The 25,580-nt window shown below is 44.2% G+C and overlaps 1 protein-coding gene across 1 annotated transcript in view; it reads right to left on the bottom strand.

The window, feature by feature from the left end:
• The window catches only part of LOC135513885 (zinc finger matrin-type protein 4-like), a 193,622-nt gene that overhangs the window by 107,196 nt on the left and 60,846 nt on the right, over positions 1–25,580 (bottom strand). The window contains exon 3 of the mRNA XM_064936878.1: positions 15,973–16,062. Coding sequence (XP_064792950.1) covers positions 15,973–16,062 — 90 coding nt within the window. The remainder of the gene's footprint in view (positions 1–15,972; positions 16,063–25,580) is intronic.

Genomic DNA, 25,580 nt, shown 5'->3' with positions numbered 1-25,580 from the left:
TCCGTCTCTCTCTCTCTCTCCCTCCATCTGTCCGTCTCTCTCTCTCTCTGTCCGTCTCTCTCTCCTTCTGTCCGTCCGTCTCTCTCTCTCTCTCTCTCTCCTTCTGTCCGTCTCTCTCTCTTTCTCTGTCTGTCCGTCTCTCTCTCTCTCTCCTTCTGTCATTCTCTCTCTCTCTCTCCATCTGTCCGTCTCTCTCTCTCTCTCTCTCTCCATCCGTCCGTCTCTCTCTGTCTCCGTCTGTCCGTCTCTCTCTCTCTCCATCCGTCCGTCTCCGTCTGTCCGTCTCTCTCTCTCTCCGTCTGTCCGTCTCTCTCTCTCTCCGTCTGTCCGTCTCTCTCTCTCTCTCTCCGTCTGTCCGTCTCTCTCTCTCTCTGTCCATTCTCTCTCTCTCTCTCTCTCTCCTTCTGTCCGTCTCTCTCTCTTTCTCTGTCTGTCCGTCTCTCTCTCTCTCTCCTTCTGTCATTCTCTCTCTCTCTCTCCATCCGTCCGTCTCTCTCTGTCTCCGTCTGTCCGTCTCTCTCTCTCTCCATCTGTCCATCTCGCTCTCTCTCTCTCCGTCTGTCTGTCTGTCTCTCTCTCCCCATCTGTCCGTCTCTCTCTCTCTTTCTCCATCTGTCTGTCTCTCTCTCTCTTTCTCCATTTGTCCGTCTCTTTCTATCTCTCTCTCTCTCCGTCTGTCCGTCTCTCTCTCTCTCCGTCTGTCCGTCTCTCTCTCTCTCTCCGTCTGTCCGTCTCTCTCTCTCTCTCCGTCTGTCCGTCTCTCTCTCTCTCCGTCTGTCCGTCTCTCTCTCTCCGTCTCTCTCTCTCTGTCCGTCTCTCTCTCTCTCTCCGTCTCTCTCTCTCTCTTTCCGTCTGTCCGTCTCTCTCTCTCTCTCTCTCCCCGTCTCTCTCTCTCTCTCTCTCCCCATCTGTCCGTCTCTCTCTGTCTCCGTCTGTCCATCTCGCTCTCTCTCTCTCCGTCTGTCCGTCTCTCTCTCTCTCTCCGTCTGTCCGTCTCTCTCTCTCTGTCCGTCTCTCTCTCTCTCTCCGTCTGTCTGTCTCTCTCTCCGTCTGTCTGTCTCTCTCTCTCTCAGTCTGTCCGTCTCTCTCTCTCTCTCTCCGTCTGTCCGTCTCTCTCTCTCTCTCTCCCTCCATCTGTCCGTCGGTCCGTCTCTCTCTCCTTCTGTCCGTCCGTCCGTCTCTCTCTCCTTCTGTCCGTCCGTCTCTCTCTCTCTCTCTCTCCTTCTGTCTCTCTCTCTCTCTCCTTCTGTCCGTCTCTCTCTCTTTCTCTGTCTGTCATCTCTCTCTCTCTCTTTCTCTGTCTGTCATTCTCTCTCTCTCTCTCTCTCCATCTGTCCGTCTCTCTCTCTCTCTCTCTCCATCTGTCCGTCTCTCTCTCCTTCTGTCCGTCCGTCTCTCTCTCTCTCTCCTTCTGTCATTCTCTCTCTCTCTCTTTCTCTGTCTGTCATTCTCTCTCTCTCTCTTTCTCTATCTGTCATTCTCTCTCTCTCTCTCTCTCCATCTGTCCGTCTCTCTCTCTCTCTCTCTCCTTCTGTCCGTCTCTCTCTCTTTCTCTGTCTGTCATTCTCTCTCTCTCTCTCAGTCTGTCCGTCTCTCTCTCTCTCTCTCCCTCCATCTGTCCGTCTCTCTCTCTCTCTGTCCGTCTCTCTCTCCTTCTGTCCGTCCGTCTCTCTCTCTCTCTCTCTCTCTCCTTCTGTCCGTCTCTCTCTCTCTCTCCTTCTGTCCGTCTCTCTCTCTTTCTCTGTCTGTCCGTCTCTCTCTCTCTCTCCTTCTGTCATTCTCTCTCTCTCTCCATCTGTCCGTCTCTCTCTCTCTCTCTCTCTCCATCCGTCCGTCTCTCTCTGTCTCCGTCTGTCCGTCTCTCTCTCTCTCCATCCGTCCGTCTCCGTCTGTCCGTCTCTCTCTCTCTCCGTCTGTCCGTCTCTCTCTCTCTCCGTCTGTCCGTCTCTCTCTCTCTCTCTCTCCGTCTGTCCGTCTCTCTCTCTCTCTGTCCATTCTCTCTCTCTCTCTCTCTCTCCTTCTGTCCGTCTCTCTCTCTCTCTCCTTCTGTCATTCTCTCTCTCTCTCTCCATCCGTCCGTCTCTCTCTGTCTCCGTCTGTCCGTCTCTCTCTCTCTCCATCTGTCCATCTCGCTCTCTCTCTCTCCGTCTGTCTGTCTGTCTCTCTCTCCCCATCTGTCCGTCTCTCTCTCTCTTTCTCCATCTGTCCGTCTCTTTCTATCTCTCTCTCTCTCCGTCTGTCCGTCTCTCTCTCTCTCTCCGTCTGTCCGTCTCTCTCTCTCTCTCCGTCTGTCCGTCTCTCTCTCTCTCTCCGTCTGTCCGTCTCTCTCTCTCTGTCCGTCTCTCTCTCTCTGTCCTCTCTCTCTCTCTGTCCGTCTCTCTCTCTCTCTGTCTGTCCGTCTCTCTCTCTCTCTCCGTCTCTCTGTCCGTCTCTCTCTCTCCGTCTGTCCGTCTCTCTCTCTCTCTCTCCGTCTGTCCGTCTCTCTCTCTCTCTCTCCGTCTGTCCGTCTCTCTCTCTCTCTCCGTCTGTCCGTCTCTCTCTCTCTCTCTCCGTCTGTCCGTCTCTCTCTCTCTCTCTCCGTCTGTCCGTCTCTCTCTCTCTCTCTCCGTCTGTCCGTCTCTCTCTCTCTCTCTCTCCGTCTCTGTCCGTCTCTCTCTCTCTCTCCGTCTGTCCGTCTCTCTCTCTCTCTCTCCGTCTGTCCGTCTCTCTCTCTCCGTCTGTCCGTCTCTCTCTCTCTCCGTCTGTCCGTCTCTCTCTCTCTCTCCGTCTGTCCGTCTCTCTCTCTCTCCGTCGTCCGCCTCTCTCTCTCCGTCTGTCCGTCTCTCTCTCTCTCTCTCTCTCTCTCCGTCTCTCTCTCTCTCTCCGTCTGTCTCTCTCTCTCCGTCTCTCTCTCTCTCTTTCCGTCTGTCCGTCTCTCTCTCTCTCTCTCTCCCCATCTCTCTCTCTCTCTCTCTCCCCATCTGTCCGTCTCTCTCTGTCTCCGTCTGTCCATCTCGCTCTCTCTCTCTCTGTCCGTCTCTCTCTCTCTCTCTCTCCCCGTCTCTCTCTCTCTCTCTCCGTCTGCCCGTCTCTCTCTCTGTCTGTCCGTCTCTCTCTCTCTCTCTCCGTCTGTCCATCTCTCTCTCTCTCCGTCTGTCCGTCTCTCTCTCTCTCTTCTCTCTCCATCTGTCCGTCTCTTTCTGTCCGTCTCTTTTTTCTTTTTTAAATACAAAAATAATAACAATAATATGATAAGTCAATAGTAGAAATGTATATGGAAAATGAAACTATAACCAAATAAATAACGGTCATCTTCATCAGTACTACACCTACCATCATCATTACTACTACAACTTCCATCACCATTAAACTGCTATCATTTCCATTACCAACCATACCACTACAATTTGGAATGATTAACAACAATAATAATAGCATAAACAATAATAGCAATAATAAGTAAGTTACTGCTTACTATGCAGATGTTATTATTCAGTGTCCCTCAGGCTATGGCAGGAAAATACATATTTGGCTGCAAGAGGAGTCATTGCTCCTTCGCCCATGAGTATTTTTAGTTTTTCCTCTGGGTTGAATAAGTTAAAATTTTGTATAAATGTAGTCATTACTGTGAATAATTAATCTCTTGGTGAGGAGTGTTTCTCACAGTAAATGAGAAAGTGCATCTCTGTCTCTACCTCCCCTGTCATGCAGTGACCACATCTTTGGGTAGCCATGTCTTTTAATGTCTGCCGGTTTCTATATCCAGTTGGTGGTCACTCAGCCTGTACTTGGTAAGGATCTGTCTCTGCTTCGTATCTCTGACAGAGTATAGATAATCAGCCAATTCATATTCTCTGTTTACAAAACCGACGTACTGTGGGAGATTAGCCTGCCACAGTTGTCAGGTGAGGTCCAAACAGTTGCTCAGCCAGGTCCAGACACAGGGGCCTCTCTCTCCAGTGATTTCAGCCACCTTAAAGCCATAGAACAGTCACAGCCCACTTTTTATTTTATTTATTTTATTTGACCTTTATTTAACTAGGCAAGTCAGTTAAGAACAAATTCTTATTTTCAATGACAGCCTAGGAACAGTGGGTTAACTGCCTGTTCAGGGGCAGAACGACAGATTTGTACCTTGTCAGCTCGGGGGTTTGAACTTGCAACCTTTAGTTTAATCCTATCTGTTTTATAGCTCTCTAATTTCCTTTTGTAAATGACTGGAAAGATCAGGCTATCAACATTCAACATTTTTGTGAGTAAAACCTACAGAAACATTACAAATGTTGAATGTGTCCAGGGATAACGCTTATTTTCCTGCCTTTTCTACTACATCTCATGCCTGCTGTTACAGTCAATGGAGAATGACAGTGTGAGCATCAAGGGATAACATTATGGAACCACCGCCTTAGACAAGGTGATAAATGCACAGGATGGAGGAACTTTTCTGCCAATTTATAATGTGTTCAGCCGCTGGGATGTATTCTACCACTGGGATGTGTTCTGTGTAGAGTAGCTGAGTAGCTGAAAACTGTAATACCGCAGAAAGGAACTGAGCAGATGCACTGGAGAGGAGAGAGAGGAGCTAGCCTACTGTACAGATTTGGGTTATCTGGCTCTCTAGGATAATTATATCCTATTATTATATTATTTATTTATCATGCAGCAGAGAGAGAGAGGGGGGAAGGAAGAGGGATAGAAAGAGGGGAAAGAGAGTGAGAAAAGAGGGGGAGTAAGAAAGATAGAACGATGGGAGAGAGAGAGAGAATACTGTACAGGTAATTTTTGGGTTCTCTGTCTGTCTGGTTAACTTCACTCTCTCCCACTGCTGAAACTGGATCCCTCTCCTCTCCTCCTCTGGAACTCTATCCTGTTACTGCCCATGAAGGGTTGATTTAAACACCACTAATTAAATAGGAGTGAGGCTCTGATGAGATATTCAATCAGCACAAAAGTCTCCCCCTGTCGCTAATTGTATCCTCTTTAATGGCTTCTGCATTGAGTTACAGGGCCCGGAGCTAAGGATGACATTTTAACTGTCCTTCAGGGGCCATGTACCTATTAGTAACGAATGCCACTAGGCAGATCCAGCACAGTAGCAGATGGACATGGCTATGACGGTCTTCTGTTCTCTTCTCTGATTTGCTACCATGTATTGTCTGTGAGTGGATTGGCTGCAGACTGAGCATGTAAGCTTGTTAGAGCAATGTAGTGAACTGGCTGTCATGGCCTGCGTCCCAAATGGCATCTTATTCAGGCCCATATGGCTCTTGTCAATGGTAATGCAGTAGGGAATATGGTTTCATTTGGGATGCATCCATAGTGTCTGTGGACAGCACTCCAGTTAAGATTAAGGCCAGGTACCACACCCTCATAAGGTACTTTTTTTTCAACTTAATCATATCACAATCATTTTTTTTTACCAGTGGAAAGTAGACACAAATATAAGACCTTTTGTATAAAACAATCCAAAATATTTTATACATATAGGCACATGTTGCGGCAAAGAAAAAGATGAACACTGGATGAAGTCAGCCTAAATACTTTGGTTTCACTTTGTTAAGTCACTCCATGACTTTCTATCTGTAGAATACTAAAGATGTAGGTAAAATGCAAAATGTACAACATGTCAGCATATCCCTCTGGGCAAGACGGGAGAATATATCTAAGGATAACCACACAACATTTGGTGAATGCAGATGCTTCTGAAGCTAAGAAAAAATTGTTGGCGTGTGGGAAGAGTTTGACTTTCAAGTACAGCGAATTTAGACTAGCAAACGACTATTTAGACCCAATCACCATCTCCTCACAGTAAGTTACTAAATACAGTCCAATTTGTAACACTCTCTACGAGATGGGCTTTTAAATGATGTGTAATTTTAATGTAATGAGCTTTGAAATTATTGATGAATGTACATTTCTAAGTGGTTAATGGGTTTGAGCCAATCAGTTGTGCTGTGAAAAGGTAGGGATGGTATATGACTTGTTGCTCTAAAACACAGATTGATTTGGTGTTCAGTAATAAACCAGAGAGAGTGACTAAATCATTCAATATGGTTACTGGGCTGTCTGATCATAATCTGAGATTTATAGCTAGAACGCAGTCTAAGAGCAGGTTTAACCTCTCTACTGTTAGAAAGCCGGATCAACTCAGAATACCTAAGAGTGAATTAAACTATTTTGAAAAAGCAATTAAGGGAATAAACTGGAATGATCTCTTGTCCTATACAGACGTGGAAGCTGATAGTCAGGTTTTTCTATCCACAATCCAGACTACAATAAATGGCTTCCTAAAGAAAATCAAATCCAAACCTGGCCAAAAGAGCACTCTTCCTTGGCTAAATGGAGAAATCTGGAAATTGATGAAAGAACGAGATTATGCTCTAAAAATAGCCCTAAAATCTAAATTAGAGCATGACAGACGTAGGTTTGCCATGTTGAGAAATAAGGTGATGAAAGAAATCAGACAGGCCAAGGCAAACTTTTTATTAACATAATTGGTGAAGCAAAGGGAAATTCTAAATTGATATGGGAGAATCTAAAAAAGTTAACAGGGAAAGACCATAGTAACACTGCAAAAAGACTAGAAATCATGGTGAATAACAATCTAACACAGGATGCAGTCGAAATAGCAATAGCCTTCAATTCCTACTTTATTGACTCTGTCAGGGCACTGACACAGAACCCCTCCACTGGTTTCTTGGGCTCAGTGCTAGTGAATGACACTCAACCTGTCGTCATCATAAGGGAGGTTTCTGAGTCAAAGGTGAACAAGGTGATTAGCTCACTAAAGAACTCTAAAGCCAAAGATGTGTTTGGGATGGACTCTACCTTTCTTAAAAACTACAGTCACTCATTGGCCCCATTACTAAGGTCACCAACACATCTATTGGTCTCGGTGTGTTTCCAAGGGTATGGAAGTCGGCCATAATAACGGCCATCTTTAAATCAGGCGACCCTGCTGACGTGAGTAACTACAGGCCCATTAGTATACTACCTGTGGTGTCAAAGGTTGTTAAAAAGTGTGTAGCAGAACAACTGATTGCCCACCTCAACAACAGCCCCTTCACATTACACTCCATGCAGTTTGGCTTCAGAGCGAAACACTCCACAGAAACGGCCAACTGCTTTCTTCTGGAAAATGTGAAGTCCAAGATGGACAAAGGGGGTGCTGTTGGGGCTGTGTTTCTGGACCTAAGGAAGGCTTTTGATACTGTTAACCATGAGATTCTCATCACAAAATTGTCCAAGTTCAACTTTTCCCCTGATGCCTTGAGATGGATGAAATCATACCTTGAAGGCAGAACTCAGTGTGTCAGAGTGAGCAATGAGCTGTCGCCCTATCATAGCTATGATGTGGGCGTGCCCCAAGGGTCAATACTGGGGCCCCTCCTGTTCAGCCTGTACATTAATGATCTGCCTTCTGTCTGTACTGGGTCTGAAGTTCAAATGTATGCAGATGATACAGTGATATATGTGCATGCAAAGAGCAAACAACAAGCTGCACAAGAACTCACTACTGTAATGGTCCAGGTTACAAAGTGGCTCAGTGACTCGTGTTTGCATCTCAATGTGAAAAAAACTGTTTGCATGTTCTTCACAAAGAGGGCAACAGATGCTACTGAGCCAGATGTCTATGTGTCAGGGGAGATGCTCCAGGTGGTATCCGATTTTAAGTACCTTGGCATCATACTTGATTCCAACCTCTCTTTTAAAAAGCATGTGAAAAAGGTAATTCAAATAACTAAATTCAACCTAGCTAATTTCCAATTTATACAAAATTGTTTGACTACAGAGGTAGCAAAACTGCAAAACCTGGACCCGTACAAATCACCTGGGCTTGACAATCTGGACCCTCTATTTCTGAAACTATCCGCCGCCATTGTTGCAACCCCTATTACCAGCCTGTTCAACCTCTCTCTCATATCGTCTGAGATCCCCAAGGATTGGAAAGCTGCCGCAGTCATCCCCCTCTTCAAAGGGGGAGACACCCTGGACCCAAACTGTTACAGACCTATATCCATCCTGCCCTGCCTATCTAAGGTCTTCGAAAGCCAAGTCAACAAACAGGTCACTGACCATCTCGAATCCCACCGTACCTTCTCCGCTGTGCAATCTGGTTTCCGAGCCGGTCACGGGTGCACCTCAGCCACACTCAAGGTACTAAACGATATCATAACCGCCATCGATAAAAGACAGTACTGTGCAGCCATCTTCATCGACCTTGCCAAGGCTTTCGACTCTGTCAATCACCATATTCTTATCGGCGGACTCAGTAGCCTCGGTTTTTCGGATGACTGCCTTGCCTGGTTCACCAATTACTTCGCAGACAGAGTTCAGTGTGTCAAATCGGAGGGCATGCTGTCCGGTCCTCTGGCAGTCTCTATGGGGGTGCCACAGGGTTCAATTCTCGGGCCGACTCTTTTCTCTGTATATATCAATGATGTTGCTCTTGCTGCGGGCGATTCCCTGATCCACCTCTACGCAGACGACACCATTCTATATACTTCCGGCTCGTCCTTGGACACTGTGCTATCTAACCTCCAAACGATCTTCAATGCCATACAACACTCCTTCCGTGGCCTCCAACTGCTCTTAAACGCTAGTAAAACCAAATGCATGCTTTTCAACCGATCGTTGCCTGCACCCGCATGCCCGACGAGCATCACCACCCTGGATGGTTCCGACCTTGAATATGTGGACACCTATAAGTACGTAGGTGTCTGGCTTGACTGTAAACTCTCCTTCCAGACTCATATCAAACATATCCAATCGAAAATCAAATCAAGAGTCGGCTTTCTATTCCGCAACAAAGCCTCCTTCACTCACGCCGCCAAACTTACCCTAGTAAAACTGACTATCCTACCGATCCTCGACTTCGGCGACGTCATCTACAAAATTGCCTCCAACACTCTACTCAGCAAACTGGATGCAGTTTATCACAGTGCCATCCGTTTTGTCACTAAAGCACCTTATACCACCCACCACTGCGACTTGTATGCTCTAGTCGGCTGGCCCTCGCTACATATTCGTCGCCAGACCCACTGGCTCCAGGTCATCTACAAATCCATGCTAGGTAAAGCTCCGCCTTATCTCAGTTCACTGGTCACGATGGCAACACCCATCCGTAGCACACGCTCCAGCAGGTGTATCTCACTGATCATCCCTAAAGCCAACACCTCATTTGGCCGCCTTTCGTTCCAGTACTCTGCTGCCTGTGACTGGAACGAATTGCAAAAATCCCTGAAGTTGGAGACTTTTATCTCCCTCACCAACTTCAAACATGTGCTATCTGAGCAGCTAAACCATCGCTGCAGCTGTACATAGTCTATTGGTAAATAACCCACCCATTTTCACCTACCTCATCCCCACACTGTTTTTATTTATTTACTTTTCTGCTCTTTTGCACACCAGTATCTCTACCTGTACATGACCATCTGATCATTTATCACTCCAGTGCTAATCTGCAAAATTGTAATTATTCGCCTACCTCCTCATGCCTTTTGCACACAATGTATATAGACTCGCCTTTTTTGTACTGTGTTATTGACTTGTTAATTGTTTACTCCATGTGTAACTCTGTGTTGTCTGTTCACACTGCTAAGCTTTATCTTGGCCAGGTCGCAGTTGCAAATGAGAACTTGTTCTCAACTAGCCTACCTGGTTAAATAAAGGTGAAATAAAAATAAAAATAAAATAAAAAACTGTACTTCAACTCTATGATACTCCCCCACTTAACATACTGCTTGACTAGTTGGGCCCAAGCTTGCTGTACAACATTAAAACCTATTCAGTCTGTCTACAAACAGGCTCTCAAAGTGCTTGATAGGAAACCCAATAGCCATCATCATTGTCACATCCTTAGAAAGCATGAGCTCTTGAGTTGGGAAAATCTTGTGCAATACACCGACGCATGTCTTGTATTCAAGATCCTTAATGGCCTGGCTCCCCCTCACTCAATATTTTTGTTAAACAGAAAACCCAGACATATGGCAGCAGATCCACAAGGTCTGCCATGAGAGGTGACTGTATAGTTCCCCTAAGGAAAAGCACCTTTAGTAAATCTGCATTCTCTGTGAGAGCTTCCCATGTCTGGAATACACTGCCATCAGACACACATAACTGCACCACATATCACACTTTCACAAAATGCTTGAAGACATGGCTAAAGGTCAATCAGATTTGTGAACATGGTCCCTAGCTGTGTGTTGCCGCTTTCCATGTTGTCTGTTGTCTGTAGCTTGTGAGGTGTGGAAACACTTTGTTGCTTTTATGAATTTTGTCTTGAGCTTTTTGCTCTATGTTGCTCTGTCTGTATGCTACGTCTTGCTTGTCCTATGTTGCTATGTCTTGCTTGTTCTATGTTGCTATTGTCTATATTGTAATTGTTTTTAATAACCTGCCCAGGGACTGCGGTTGAAAATTAGCCGGCTGGCTAAAACCGGCACTTTTACTGAAACGTTGATTAATGTGCACTGTCCCTGTAAAAATAAAAATAAACTCATACTCAAACTCATGAGGACCGCCACAGGGAGACTGCGTAAATCAGGCCTTTGTGGTCGAATTGCTGCAAAGAAACCAGTACGAAAGGACACCAATAATAATAAGAGACTTGCTTGAGCCAAGAAACACGAGCAATGGACATTAGACTGGTGGAAATCTGTCCTTTGGTCTGATGAGTCCAAATTTGTGATTTTTGGTTCCAACCGCTGTGTCTTTGAGATACAGAGTAGGTGAGCATGGAGGAGGAGGTGTGATGTGTGGGGGGGGCTTTGCTGGTGAAACTGTCTGTTATTTATTTAGAATTCAAGGCACACTTAACCAGCAAGGCTACCACAGCATTCTGCAGAGATACGACATCCCATTTGGTTTGAGCTTAGTGAGACTATCATTTTGTTTTTCAACAGGACAATGACCTAACACACCTCCAGGCTGTGTAAGGGCTATTTGACCAAGAAGGAGAATGATGGAGTACCTCTGCAATCACCTGACCTCAACCCAATTGAGATGGTTTGGGATGAGGTGGACCGCAGAGTGAAGGAAAAGCAGCCAACAAGTGCTCAGCATATGTGGGAACTCCTTCAAGACTGTTGGAAAAGCATTCCAAGTGAAGCTGGTTTAGAGAATGCCACAAAGCTGTCATCAAGGCAAAGGGTGGCTATTTTGAATAATCTCAAATATATCGATATGTCTAACACTTTTTTGGTTGCTACATGATACCATATTTTTGGAATATTTTTAATTTAACCCTTGTTTTACCAGGCAAGTTAACTGAGAACACATTCTCATTAACAACCTGGTGAATAGTTACAGGGGAGATGAGATGAATGAGCCAACTGTAAACTGGGGAAGATTAGGTGGCATGAAGGCCAGATTAGGAATTTAGGGTTAACACACCTACTCTTCAGGATAAGTGCTATGGGATCTTTAGTGACCACAGAGAGACAAGACACCTGTTTAACGTCCCATCCGAAAAACACACCCTACACAAGGCAATGTCCACAATCACTGCCCTAGGGAATTGGGATGTTTTTTTCCAACTTTAGACCAGAGGAAAGGGTGCATCCTACTGGCCCTCCAACACCACTTCTAGGAGCATCTGGTCTCCCATCCAGGGACTGACCAGCACCAACCCTGCTTAGCTTCAGAAGCAAGCCAGCAGTGAGATGCAGGGTGGTATGCTGCTGGCTTGCTATTTATAGTTTTGATATCTTCAGTATTATTCTACAATGTAGAAAATACTACAAATAAAGAATAAGTAGGCGTGTCCAAACCTTTGACTGGTACTGTACCTCTCCTTCACGGTTCTGATTTCATTAAAGCTTTAATTCGAGCAATTATGCGGTTAAAAATATATCATACATTTTAGACAATTCAAACCCAGCCAAAATCCCAGCCTTAACTACACTGGAAGACACAGAACATCAACTTTAGCTATGAAAGGTGGACCAATGCAGTTTCCCGGTCTGGTGTTTTGCTCAGTGATGCAGCAGCAAAGACACAGAGCATGAGAGCACAGCGTTCACTGATAACACAGAGCATGAGAGCACAGCGTTCACTGATAACACAGAGCATGAGAGCACAGCGTTCACTGATAACACAGAGCATGAGAGCACAGCGTTCACTGATAACACAGAGCATGAGAGCACAGCGTTCACTGATAACACAGAGCATGAGAGCACAGCGTTCACTGATAACACAGAGCATGGGAGCACAGCGTTCACTGATAACACAGAGCATGGGAGCACAGCGTTCACTGATAACACCGAGCATGGGAGCACAGCGTTCACTGATAACACCGAGCATGGGAGCACAGCGTTCACTGATAACACCGAGCATGGGAGCACAGCGTTCACTGATAACACAGAGCATGGGAGCACAGCGTTCACTGATAACCCAGAGCATGGGAGCACAGCGTTCACTGATAACACAGAGCATGGGAGCACAGCGTTCACTGATAACACAGAGCATGGGAGCACAGCGTTCACTGATAACACAGAGCATGGGAGCACAGCGTTCACTGATAACACAGAGCATGGGAGCACAGCGTTCACTGATAACACAGAGCATGGGAGCACAGCGTTCACTGATAACACAGAGCATGGGAGCACAGCGTTCACTGATAACACAGAGCATGGGAGCACAGCGTTCACTGATAACACAGAGCATGGGAGCACAGCGTTCACTGATAACACAGAGCATGGGAGCACAGCGTTCACTGATAACACAGAGCATGGGAGCACAGCGTTCACTGATAACACAGAGCATGGGAGCACAGCGTTCACTGATAACACAGAGCATGGGAGCACAGCGTTCACTGATAACACAGAGCATGGGAGCACAGCGTTCACTGATAACACAGAGCATGGGAGCACAGCGTTCACTGATAACACAGAGCATGGGAGCACAGCGTTCACTGAGAATACACTGATTACAGAGTCCGTCGATCCACAATACACAACAGCATGGGAGCTTTGATCTTGAAAGCAGCTGAAAAGGTAAAATAGAGCCGTAGAAAACAAATATTTGCCTCAGCTACCTCCAGCAACCTATTCCCCTGGATGCCATTTTTGGAGGCTGCTTATTTTGTTCATGTAGGGAAATGAATAACTACTAATCCCCCTATCGAGGATTGCATGCACGCTACAGTGGGTAATACAGTAATACATTTTACTGGTCTGCATTGTGTATTTTTTTATCTCTCTCTCTCTTGGGTGTTTTGATATTTATGTAAACTCGTAGTCATCAAAGAGACCTCGATATGTGAGAAATCCAACAGCAACGTTATTGCTCAAAACCACTGAACATAGGACATGTTTTTACCTAAAGCATTGAAGCTGGACCAACAAGGCGTCTCAAAAAGATTAAATGGACAATACAGTAATTGTATCTTATAGTATAGAACTGTTGCTAAAGTCAAAGTGGGATAACTAATACATTTTTAGCCACCTGGAGCGGCAAGTAGCCTAGTGGTTAATGCGTTGGACCAGTAACCAAAAGGTTGCTAGATCAAATCCCTGAGCCGACAAGGTAAAAATCTCTCGCTCTGCCCCTGAACAAGGCAGGTAACCCACTGTTCCTCTCCATCATTGTAAATAAGAATTTGTTCTTAACTGACTTGCCTAGTTAAATAAAAGTTAAATAAAAAATAGACCCTCTACAACAGTTTCCCAAATTAGAGAGATGAACCTGGAGAAGACTCCTCTAAGTAAGCTGGTCCTGAGGCTCTGTTCACAAACAGTCCCCACAGAGCCCCAGGACAGCAACACAATTAGACCCAAACAAATCCTGAGAATACAAAAGTAAAGTAAAATATTACTTGACACATTGGAAAGAATTCACCAAAAAAAAGATAAATCTAGAATGCTATTTGGCCCAAAACCGAGTACACAGTGGCAGAATACCTGAACTAAAAGTAAAGAAAGCTTTGACCATGTACAGACTCTGTGAGCATAGCCTTGCTATTGAGAAAGGCAGACCTGTCTCTCAAAGAAGATGGGCTATGTGCACACTGCCCACAAAATGAGGTGGAAACTGAGTTGCACTTCCTAACCTCCTGCCAAATGTATGATGACATATTACACAGACACACAAAGAGTTAGAAAACAAATCCAATGTTGATAAACTCCCATATCTGTTGGGTGAAATACCATAGTGTGCCATCACAGCAGCATTATTTGTGGCCTGTTGCCACAAGAAAATGGCAACCAGTGAAGAACAAACCACATTGTAAATAGAACTGATATTTATTTTCCCTGTTGTACTATTTGCACATCGTTACAACACTGTATACGATTTGTACTATTTGTAATTCATTCTTTTGGAAGTTTTGAGTGTAATGTTTACTGTTCATTATTTCACTTGTTTGGCAATGTAAATATATGTGTCATATGCCAATAAAGCCCTTAAATTGAAATTGAATTGATAGAGAGAGACACAGACAGACAGAAGGGATGGAAGGAAGGAATGCAGAGGAAGAGAGAAAGAGAGGGTGGGACAGAGAGAAAGAGAAAGAGTGAAAGACAAACACAAAAGAGAGGAGGAGAGAGAGGGATAGAGCTCTTTCCCTACAGGAGTCTGTATCAGGTCCAGAGGAGAAGATCTCCTTGACTGATAGCTGGCAGACAGACTAATCACTGTTGAGACTTGAGACTGAGGCTCTCCCGATCCAACACTACTGCAATGTCCCTGATCTCACCGCCACCATCTCCCCACAACACCAATGGATCTCAACGTCAAAAGCCCAGCGTATGCACATTGATATGATAATATTACATAAACCCTTATTTCACGGAAGTATGATACTGTAGCCACTGATTGTGCAGAAAGCTGATGAGACACAAATGCTGCAGGTTTTATCTATGCAGAACAGAAAGCACACCTGCAAATAGCTTGTCTGTTTGTTTCTTTGTCTTGGCTCAGTGAAAGCTTTGAGTCAGCATAGATAGGCGCACAGATGCTAGCAAGCACAAACCCAATTGCGCACCACCACCACCCATTTCTCCTGTAGTTCCTCTCAGACAAGAAGGAAGACTTTAAGCACAAGCATCACAACCCACACGTATCTCGTGTGGCTCAGTTGGCAGAGCATGGTGTTTGCAAAGCCAGGGTTGTGAGTTTGATTCCCATGGGGGACCAGTATGGAGAAGAAAAAAGTATGAAATGTATGCACTCACTACTGTAAGTCGCTCTGGATAAATTACTAAAATGTATCAACCGGTGTTTGATGGCAGAACATAATTGCAGGTGTCAAAATACCATTTACACGGGAGACATGTTGCACCCTATTCACTTAGTAGTGCACTACTTCTGACCAAAGCCCACTATTACATCAATTCAATGTCTATTCCACGTTGGTTCAACATAATTTCATTGAAATGACGTGGAAACAATGGCACCCTACCCACTGGGTAGGGTGCCATTTGGGATATAGTCTAAATGTGCTCTTTTCACTTAACAGAAAGCTGCTCTGCTCTGATAACCTGTGGCTTTCAGTTCATTGTCACTTCGACGTCGGTTGGTTCAGTCAAGCAGAAATGTGTTACTACATATCTATTCATCACAAGAGGCAAGCAGGTCGAGACACAGGGGTAGGAATCAATAACAGGAATGTCCATTAAGACAGAAAGGTTTAACACTCCTCTGACAGTGAGTGCATCGAAGGCAGAGATGATTTGAGAACCTATCTATGGGGCTATGCATTTTTCAAAAACTTACACTCTGTTATCCAATTCTTACTATTGTAAAAGTGTGAAATCATCATCATGATAGTGAGATGTATAACGGACACTACTACACTCTTAGAAAAAGGGTTCTTCGGTTATCCCCATAGGAGAACCCTTTTGGGTTCCAGGTAAAACCCTCTGTGCAAAAATAACCCCAAAAGGTTCTACCTGGATCCAAAAAGTGTTCTTCAAACGGTTCACCTATGGGGAAAGCCGAAGAACCCTTTTAGGTTGTGTTTAGCACCTTGTGTAGAGCCAGTGTAGTACTCACATTGTCTGTTCTGAGTTTCTTAGCTGGGCAGCCTCCATCCACGGGATGTAGCATGTAATACAGTCGTACTTTATTGGCATGTTTCCGACTCTAGAAAGGACAAAAAGGGAGATAAAACACAATAAAGGTTAGAAACATCATGAAAATACCATCATTCATGTTTATCTTGATCTGAACCCCCCCAAAGCTTTCACATGAATTCCATGTCTAGATTAAAGATAAATTAAATGTTTATATTGCATGTATTGAACGTCTTACAAAAGCAGTGCCATAATGCGTATCTGAGAACTGTGTCGTTGAATGATTCAGACTTACTAAAAGATTGTATTATAGAAAGAAAAACCTGGTGACTGACCCAATGGCACACTATTCCCTACATAGAGCCCTATGGGCCCTCAAAAGTAGTACACTATATAGAGAATTTATACAGTGCCTTCGGAAAGTATTCAGACCCTTTGACTTTTTACACAATTTGTTATGTTAGTCTTATTCTAAAATCTATTAAATAAAACATTTTCCTCAGCAATCTACACACAATACCCTATAATTACCAAGCAAAACTGGTTTTAAATTATTGCAAATGTATTACAAGTAAAAAACAGATACCATATTTAAATACCAAGTATTCAGACCCTTTGCTATGAGATTCAAAATTGAGCTCAGGTGCATCGTGTTTCCATTGGTCATCCTTGAGATGTTTCTACAACTTGATTGAAGTCCACCTGTGGTAAATTCTATTAATTTGACATGATTTGGAAAGACACACACCTGTCTTCATAACGGTCCCACAGTTGACAGTGTATGTCAGAGCAAAAACCAGATACAGATACAGGATTGTGTCAAGGCACAGATCTGGGGAAGGGTACCAAAACATTTTTGCTGCGTTAAAGGTCCACAAGAACACAATGGCCTCTATCATTCTTAAATGGAAGAAGTTTGGAACCACCAAGACTCTTCCTAGAGCTGGCCCCCCGGCCGAACTGAGCAATAGGTGGAGTAGCGCCTTGGTCAGGGAGGTGACCAAGAACCTGATGGTCACTCTGACAGAGCACTAGAGTTTATCTGTGGAGATGGAACAACCTTCCAGAAGGATAACCATCTCTGCAGCACTCCATAAATCAGGCCTTTATGGTAGAGTGGCCAGACGGAAGCCACTCCTCAGTAAAAGGCACATGACAGCCTGGTTGGAGTTTGCCAAAAGACCCCTAAAGATTCTCAGACCGTGAGAAACAAGATTCTCTGGTCTGATGAAACCAAGATTGAACCCTATGGCCTAAATGCCAAGGGTCACGTCTGGAGTAAACCTGGCACCATCCCTACGGTGAAGCATGGTGGCAGGATCATGCTGTGGGGATGTTTTTCAGCGGCAGGGACTGGACGCCGAGTCAGGATCAAGGCAAGAACGAACGTTCCAAAGTACAGAGAGATCCTTGATGAAAACCTGCTCTAGAGCGCTCAGGACCTCAGACTGGGGCAAAGGTTCACCTTCCAACAGGACAACAATCCCAAGCACACAGCCAAGACAATGTGCCTTCGGACACAGCCAGAGCCCAGACTTGAACCCGATCGGAAATCTCTGGCGAGACCTGAAAATACCTGTGCCGCAATGCTCCCATCCAGCCTGCCAGCCTGACAGAGCTGAGAGGATCTGCAGAGAAAAGTGGGAGAAACTCCCCAAATACAGGTGTGCCAAGCTTGTAGTGTCATACCCAAGAAGACTCGATGCTGCAATCACTGCCAAAGCTGCTTCAACAAAGTACTGACTAAAGGGTCTGAAAACTTAAGTAAATCTGATATTTAAAAAAAAAAATATATATATATATATATATTTGCTAACTTCAAATAATCTGTTTTTGCTTTGTCATTATGGGGTATTGTGTGTAGATTTATGAGGGGGAAAAGTATTTAATCAATTTTAGAATAAGGCTGTAATGTATCAAAATGTGGAAAAAGTAAAGGGGTCTGAATACTTTCCGAAGGCACTGTGTATACTGAACAAAAATATAAACACAACATGCAAAAGTGTTGGTAACCATATTTCATGAGCTGAAAGTTCCCAGAAATGTTGGGTACAAACAATGTTAGTGAGCATTTCTCCTTTGCCAAGATAATCCATCCACCTGACAGGTGTGGCATATCAAAAAGCTGATTAAACAGCATAATAATTGCACAGGTGTACCTTGTGCTGAGGACAATATAAATATGCAGTTTTGTCACATAACACAATGCCACAGATGTCTCAAGTTTTGAGAGTGCGTGCAATTGCCATGCTGACTGTAGGAATGTCCACCAGAGCTGTTGCCAGATAATTGAATGTTCATTTATCTACTATAAGCTGCTTCAAACATCTTTTTAGAGAATTTAGCATTGCCAGGCTCACAACCGCAGAACACGTGTAACCACGTCAGCCCAGGACCTCCCCATCCGGCTTCTTCACCTGCGGGATGGTCTGAGAACAGCCACCCGGATAGCTGATGAAACTGTGGCTTTGCACACTCAAAGATTTTCTGCACAAGCAGAAACGTCTCAGGGAAGCTCATTTGCATGCTCGTTGTCCTCACTAGGGCTTTGATCTGACTGCAGTTCGGCGTCATAGTCGAATTCAGTGGGCTAATGCTCACCTTTGATGGTCACTGGCACACTGGATCAACGTGTACAACAGCGTGTTCCAGTTCCTGCAAATATCCAGCAAATTCGCAAAGCCATTGACGAGGAGTGGGACAACATTCAACTGCCTGATCTATGCGAAGGAGATGTGTCTTCCTGCATGATGCAAATGGTGGTCAGATCAGACACTGACGGGTTTTCTGATCCACGCCCTTACCTTTTTTTTAAAGGTATCTATGACCAACAGATGCATATCTGTATTCCCAGTCATGTGAAATCCATAGGTTAGGACCTAATACATTCATTTCAATTGACTGATTTGCTTAAATTAACTGTAACTTAGTAAAATCTTTGAAATTGTTGCATGTTGCGTTTATATTTTTGTTCAGTGTACTGTATATAGAGAGAATATACACTGAGTGTACAACACATTAGGAACACATTCACAATATTGAGTTGCCATTCCTTTTGCCCTCAGAACAGTCTCAATTCGTCGGGGCATGGATTCTACAAGGTATCGACAACATTCCAAAGTGATTCTGGCCAATGTTGACTCTAATGCATCCCACAGTTGTGTCAAGTTGGCTGGATGTCCTTTGGGTGATGGACCAGTCTTGATACACACGGGAAACTGTTGAGCATGAAAAACCCAGCAGCGTTGCAGTTCTTGACACAAACCGGGGCACCTGGCACCTACTACCTGGTTCAAAAGCTACTTGAATATTTTGTCTTGCCCATTCACCCTATGAATGGAACACACACAATCCATGTCTCAAAGATTAAAAATGCTTCTTTATCCTGTCTGCCCTTCATCTACACTGATTGAAGTGGATTGAACAAATTACATCAATAAGGGATCATAGCTTTTACCAGGATTCACCTGGTCAGTCTATGCCATGGAAAGAGCAGGTGTTCCTAATGTTTTGAACAGTGTATATATATTGAGAGAGAATATATGGTGCCATTTTGGACCCAGCCCCTGTCTGACACTAGATTCCATTAATAATTACTGCAGCTTCCATTAAAGGAGCGAGGCCCTTATCACATCACAGACCCATTGATCCCTCCACTTTGGCAGCAAACAGAGCAGCTTTTGGGCTAGGGTGGGGATGGGGGGATGGGTGAAGGAAAACAGAGCAGCTTTTGGGCTAGGGTGGGGATGGGGGGATGGGTGAAGGAAAACAGAGCAGCTTTTGGGCTAGGGTGGGGATGGGGGGATGGGTGAAGGAAAACAGAGCAGCTTTTGGGCTAGGGTGGGGATGGGGGGATGGGTGAAGGAAAACAGAGCAGCTTTTGGGCTAGGGTGGGGATGGAGGGATGGGTGAAGGAAAACAGAGCAGCTTTTGGGCTAGGGTGGGGATGGAGGGATGGGTGAAGGAAAACAGAGCAGCTTTTGGGCTAGGGTGGGGATGGAGGGATGGGTGAAGGAAAACAGAGCAGCTTTTGGGCTAGGGTGGGGATGGAGGGATGGGTGAAGGAAGACAGGGGTGAGGTGAGAGGGTAGAGTGATGGAGGGAAATCGATTACCCATTCAGTTTATCTTCAAATAATTCCACTCGACTGCAGGTTTACAAGCTCCCAAACATTAAGGAAGGGATCAAAGGGGTTGAAGTGTTTCAATGAAGGAATGACTTTTAAAAACCTTAATTTCATCTTGAAGAGAGAGGTAGTTTCTCTTTCCACTCTTCCAAGGAAGAGTGCTCATGCAGCGTGACAGTCAGACAGATGACTCCCAGATTGTCTTTACAGAGACGCAGGATGCATACCAAATGCATACCAAATGGCACCCTATTCCCTATATAGTGCAGGGTTAGGGTTAGGGTCCAGGGCTACGGTCAAAGGTAGTGGCCTATATAGGGAACATGGAGTAATTTAGGACACAACCACAGAGATGGCAGACAAACGCATATTTTCAGCTCAGATGGAGGAGAATGGTCCTGAGAAATCTATTTGTTTTTCTTGTCTTTCTTGTTTATGGCTGGGCTAATGCACCATGAGCCTGAGAAAGGAACTATCAGGCATCAGTGGCAGGAGGAAGGTTATTGGAGGCTCAAACACATAACAGGAAGGGAATGAAATGATCATTCAGAGGCTCTCTCTCTGCCAATCTCTCAGTATGCTCCGAGAGCATTTTCCTCTGATAGTCTCTTCCTTTGATATCATGTGTGACACTCTCCTATGCTGCATCCATCTGCACCGTCTGATATGAGCTAAGGGGCTGTTCTACTTTTACTAACTGGAGCATTGGAACACAGCGTACATACAACCAACCCAATAGCTAGAGAAGACCTAAATGCACTGAAAGACACCAACTGCCCACAAGGATCTGTTCAAAAGTAGTGCACTATGTAGGGGAAATGTTGCCATTTGGAGCACAAAATATAAATGGGGATAGGAGCCTGGGGAAACTCAGAAGAACGTACAGTTGTGAGGATGAGTGAAAAGCCAATGTGAGAAGAGTGAAACCTGCTCATAGAGAATCTCCACTGCTGATGGCATTGGTGATGATATCTCCATGGGGAGTCTAAAACTCCAAAGGCAACAGACACTCCTTGGCAGTGCTGTATTGCATATGGGCTAGTAGTATATGCCCAACTGAGCTTGCCTTGCTTTCCTCTTGAAAGTGACCAGCCGCTGCTGCCGATATAAATAAACTGCTGGTGGCAGGAAGGAAGTCCCAGGTGCCTTTATTTTTACAGAGTTGACATAATCAGGCCAGAAAAAAAATCCATATTGCATTACCACTACATCAGTGAGTTGATTATAGAGGCTATATGCTCTCTGGATATAATCTACTCTCTGCACAATGGACCCTGGGCAGATTCCCCAGCACATCCACCCTCTGGTCTGGTCCTGTCTGCCCACTAGAGGCAGACTGAGTCCCAAATGACACATATGGTGCACTACTCTGGTCAAAAGTAGTGCACTAAATAGGGAATAGGGTGGCAGTTGGGAGGCAGAGACCAGCGGGCAAGACTGCATGAAACAAAATAATACAAATAATACAATAATACAAATATCAGAGCATTTTCATTAACTTACAATTTTCTATGAATCTAGATCCAACAACATTCATTTTTGTTTTTATGACTCTGGCATTCCTATATTTTTGTTGTCATGTTAGATGCTACAAGTCAATACTGCTTGCTCACTCACAGCCATAATGTGACCAGTTAGCTCACTATGATGACTGCAGATGTTGCTAACTGCTTGCTAATATGGCTGTTACTGTTATGTAACCCCATGTCATGGTAGTCCGGGGAACTAATTGGAGCAATTTAAATGAGCCAACCCTGAAGTTTGTTCTGATTTTGCTCAGACAAGTGGGCTTGCTGGGTAATGGAGCAGGCTAGCAGCCCTTGAGGAGTCCTCATTATGTAAAGAAATCAGAATCAGACAAACCAGCATTGATACAGAGTGGGTCAGGTAAATTCCAGAGAGAGACACTCCAGAGAGGATGGGGCTGTGGCTGAGCGGCTGGCACGTCGCTGAATCCCCTTCCTGTCGGAGTGTGTGTGTGTGTGTGTGTGTACGTGTGTGAATAAATAGTAATGTTACATAGAGCTCTCCTCTGTCCCTGGGAAAAATGCCAAGCATTGACCACATTCTGGGACAAATTACCTCATTATTATAAGTTGCTTACTTCAAAAACACCAAGCTAATTGTGTGTTGGTGAGGACATAAATCGCATGTGCATTTGCAGGGAGTTCAAAATATTTGAAAACCTTCTAGATACTTCGAAAAACTAGCCTATTTGGCAATCGTTGGCATCAAGAAAAGCAAAAGCTATGTACCATTGTATAACAAAACTGTGTCTGGTTTACAACGACTAACATCCTATAGCGTATTTAGCATGTGCTTCATCAATACCCTGATGATTACAGTTAATAGGGTGTTTCAGGACATATCATAGATAATTGACGCTGCAAATTAGTTTATTCATAGTCCAGCACCCCAAAACACACTGTGTTTCTACTGAGGCAACTTTTTGATGATGTTAACAACCTCGTACAACATTCCTACCATCAAGTCTTTTCTACAATATTCTATTCCATCCTCCCCATTCAGTCATGAATAATCTCTTCATCCAGAATCAAATCAGCTACGAGAGACTCTGTGGTGAAGTGCTGCTTCTTTCTTATGTTTTCTGCACATAGCTGTTGGTTAAGGATTCATCAGACACCAGCTGTTTCCTGAATGGATGAGTGCGGAGCAGTGCAGTGTCCCAAATGGCACCCTACTCCCTATGTTGTACACTACTTTTGTGCAGGGCCCAAATGGCTCTGATCAAACGTAGTGCACTATATAGGGAATAAGGTGCCATTTGGGACAAAACCAAAAGCAGAGCAGAGAAGCACGCCGTCAGTGCACGCCGCTAGGCTCTGTATAGTCAAATGATACACAGTGGAGGACTAATTGATGTGGCTGTATGTGAGCCCCCACGATGAGCTTGACTTGGAGGAGCTGAAAAGTTGCTACACCCACCAGCACAACCTGCAGTCATCCTCTATTAGTTATCTGAATGTCCCTTTGTCAACCTAACACCTCTCCCTCTCCAGTTCCATCCACTTTCTGTCCGTGTCAGTTCATGTTCATCACATGCACTAACAGTCAAATTCAATCACACTTTCTAAGATGCCTTCTTACTTGGATATACAGTGCATTAATAACAGTAATCACAGAACTCCACTGGAGAGCATGTTGAATCAGAAACTAATTTGTTTTTGGAACACGACATTGAAATAAAGTTGTTTTCAGTAAACACCCATCTTTCCAATTGATCAAATGTTTTCCCTTGATACCTATCCTATCTGTTCATTTGTAGTCCTCCTGACATAATCATCCCTTTACAGCTCAAACACACCCAGACTCTGACAGCATGGTATGTGGTATTGCACATGAGAGCAAGAACCACTTGGCCGGATGGAGAGTATTGTGCCGACAACGCCTGTAGATCAGTCGGCGATGGGAGAGGGAGCGCTCCCCTAGACACTTGACAGGATGCTTTCATGAAACTAAGACAGACAGACAAGAATACCAATTCTTCAACTCCTACCAAAAACCACACATAAAAAAATGCATTGGATAGTACCTGCCATGAACTCATATCCCACATTAGAAATGAGCAAACTCTAATTGTCTGTCAAGTCATCGGCTTAAAGGAAGTGACACGGGGAGGATGTGTTTACAGGATGAGCTTAGAGATGAGCTCTGAAGCTGCTCAATGACAACAAGGGCATCAAACTACGCCGTTGGAACAAATGGAGCACGGATCATGGAAATGGAACATGCCATCCAAACTTCCAGAGGGGCTATTTTGTAACAATGTTACAGTACACATGTAGAGTTCAGTATACTGTATGTTGAGTATGTCTGATCGGAATAGAGGATAATTATCCATGTGAAAAATATCATGGATATAACAGCAGTCAGCTCTTTTCTGCTGAGTTCAGTGCTAGGTGCTTGAGGGCGAGTGATTACCTTTTAAATCCTTCAACTCGTATGTGCAGCAGTTGACAAGAAGCTATGTTAAAGTCCTGCCTTATATTGTGGACATGGAGAGTATAAAGAGATCATTGCCAATGAGAGACATGAGGACCGGGAACACAATTACAAGTGACAACCTCACTGACAGGCTAATGGCTATTAGTACCACTTTAGTCAGAAAAATATAGCAGACTCCATTTAAAATTGATTTTGAAGTGAGATAACGTTAACATTAAGTGTCTCACTGTGTGTGTGCCTGCAAAGATAGTAAAACAAGGAAAATCCTCCCTCATTGGGACATTTCTCACATCCCCATGAGGACAAAGGCTATTTTAAGTTTAGGTGTTAGGTTTAGGGTTACAATTAGGGTAAAGAAAATGGGTTAGTGGTTAGGTTTAGGAGTTAGGTTTGGGTTACGGATTAGGGTTAGGGAAAATAGGATTTTTTATGGATATTGATATTAATTATAGGTCCCCACGAGGATAGAAGTACATAACGTGTGTGTGTGTGTGTGAGCGAGAGTGTACGAATGTGAATGATAAACAGTATCAGATACAACAACAACAACAACAACAACAACAAAAATCTATTTCCAAAACCATTGACCATGTCATGAAAAGCCAGGCCCTGGAAAATATAAATAACTAATAGGTTGACAGCATGGGATTTGAGGGACAAACTGGTGTTCGATCAAACCCCTGTAAGATATGGATCTAAAAGGAAATGGTGCTTTAAAAACTACCTACTATGGCCTGGGACGCCTCCAAGGTTAGGGTTTAGGATAGAGACGTCCCAAGGATCCTAGGATAGCACAGACCATTAAGTTTTACCAGCAAAGAAATTAATTATAGTACAAATTTGGAAGGCTGCTACCTTCTCCCCCCCCCTTCATGAAAGGACAAATTTTCCTTTCAAACGAAGCCCAACAAATTACACAATTAAAAGTCAGAAAGTATGTTAATGTACCCAAATTTCCTTATAATGGACCCCAAAAGGCATTTTAAATCTCACCCATTGATGGATCGCACCCAATTTCATGCCATTTGTTACAGTGGAAATTAACACACCCAAGGAACAAAGCTTTTTCTTTGCCCTCTTTTTCCTGCCATGCACCAAAAAAGAAATTCAGAACATTGGAAATCCAAGTCTCTCCTATCCTTTGGAGATCATGTCTGGCAGGGCTGAGCAAAGTGGAGGTTTTGGTTCATTATATATTTAAATTAAAACCTGCAAAAGCCCTAAAAGTCATTTTAGGTGTTGTGTCAATCACAAAATCATAAAATAATTATATCAGGGCTGAAAAAGGGATTTGCATCTCATGCTAAATATTCCAGTTTGATTCGTCTCACTATCCCGTCTCTTCCTTGTCAGAATACTTTGAGACTGTAACTGTTTAATCTTCATTAAGGAAAAAAAAGTATGTACAATACATAGTGCGATAGCGTCCCAAATTGCACCCTATTCATGTCTGGTCAAAAGTTGCACACTATAAAGGGAATAGGGTGCAATTGGGA

The sequence above is a fragment of the Oncorhynchus masou genome, chromosome 25, assembly GCF_036934945.1.
Source record: "Oncorhynchus masou masou isolate Uvic2021 chromosome 25, UVic_Omas_1.1, whole genome shotgun sequence".
Classification (NCBI taxonomy): Eukaryota; Metazoa; Chordata; class Actinopteri; order Salmoniformes; family Salmonidae; genus Oncorhynchus; species Oncorhynchus masou.
Note: the sequence above shows the minus strand (reverse complement) of the source record. Positions and strands in the feature narration are given on the sequence as shown.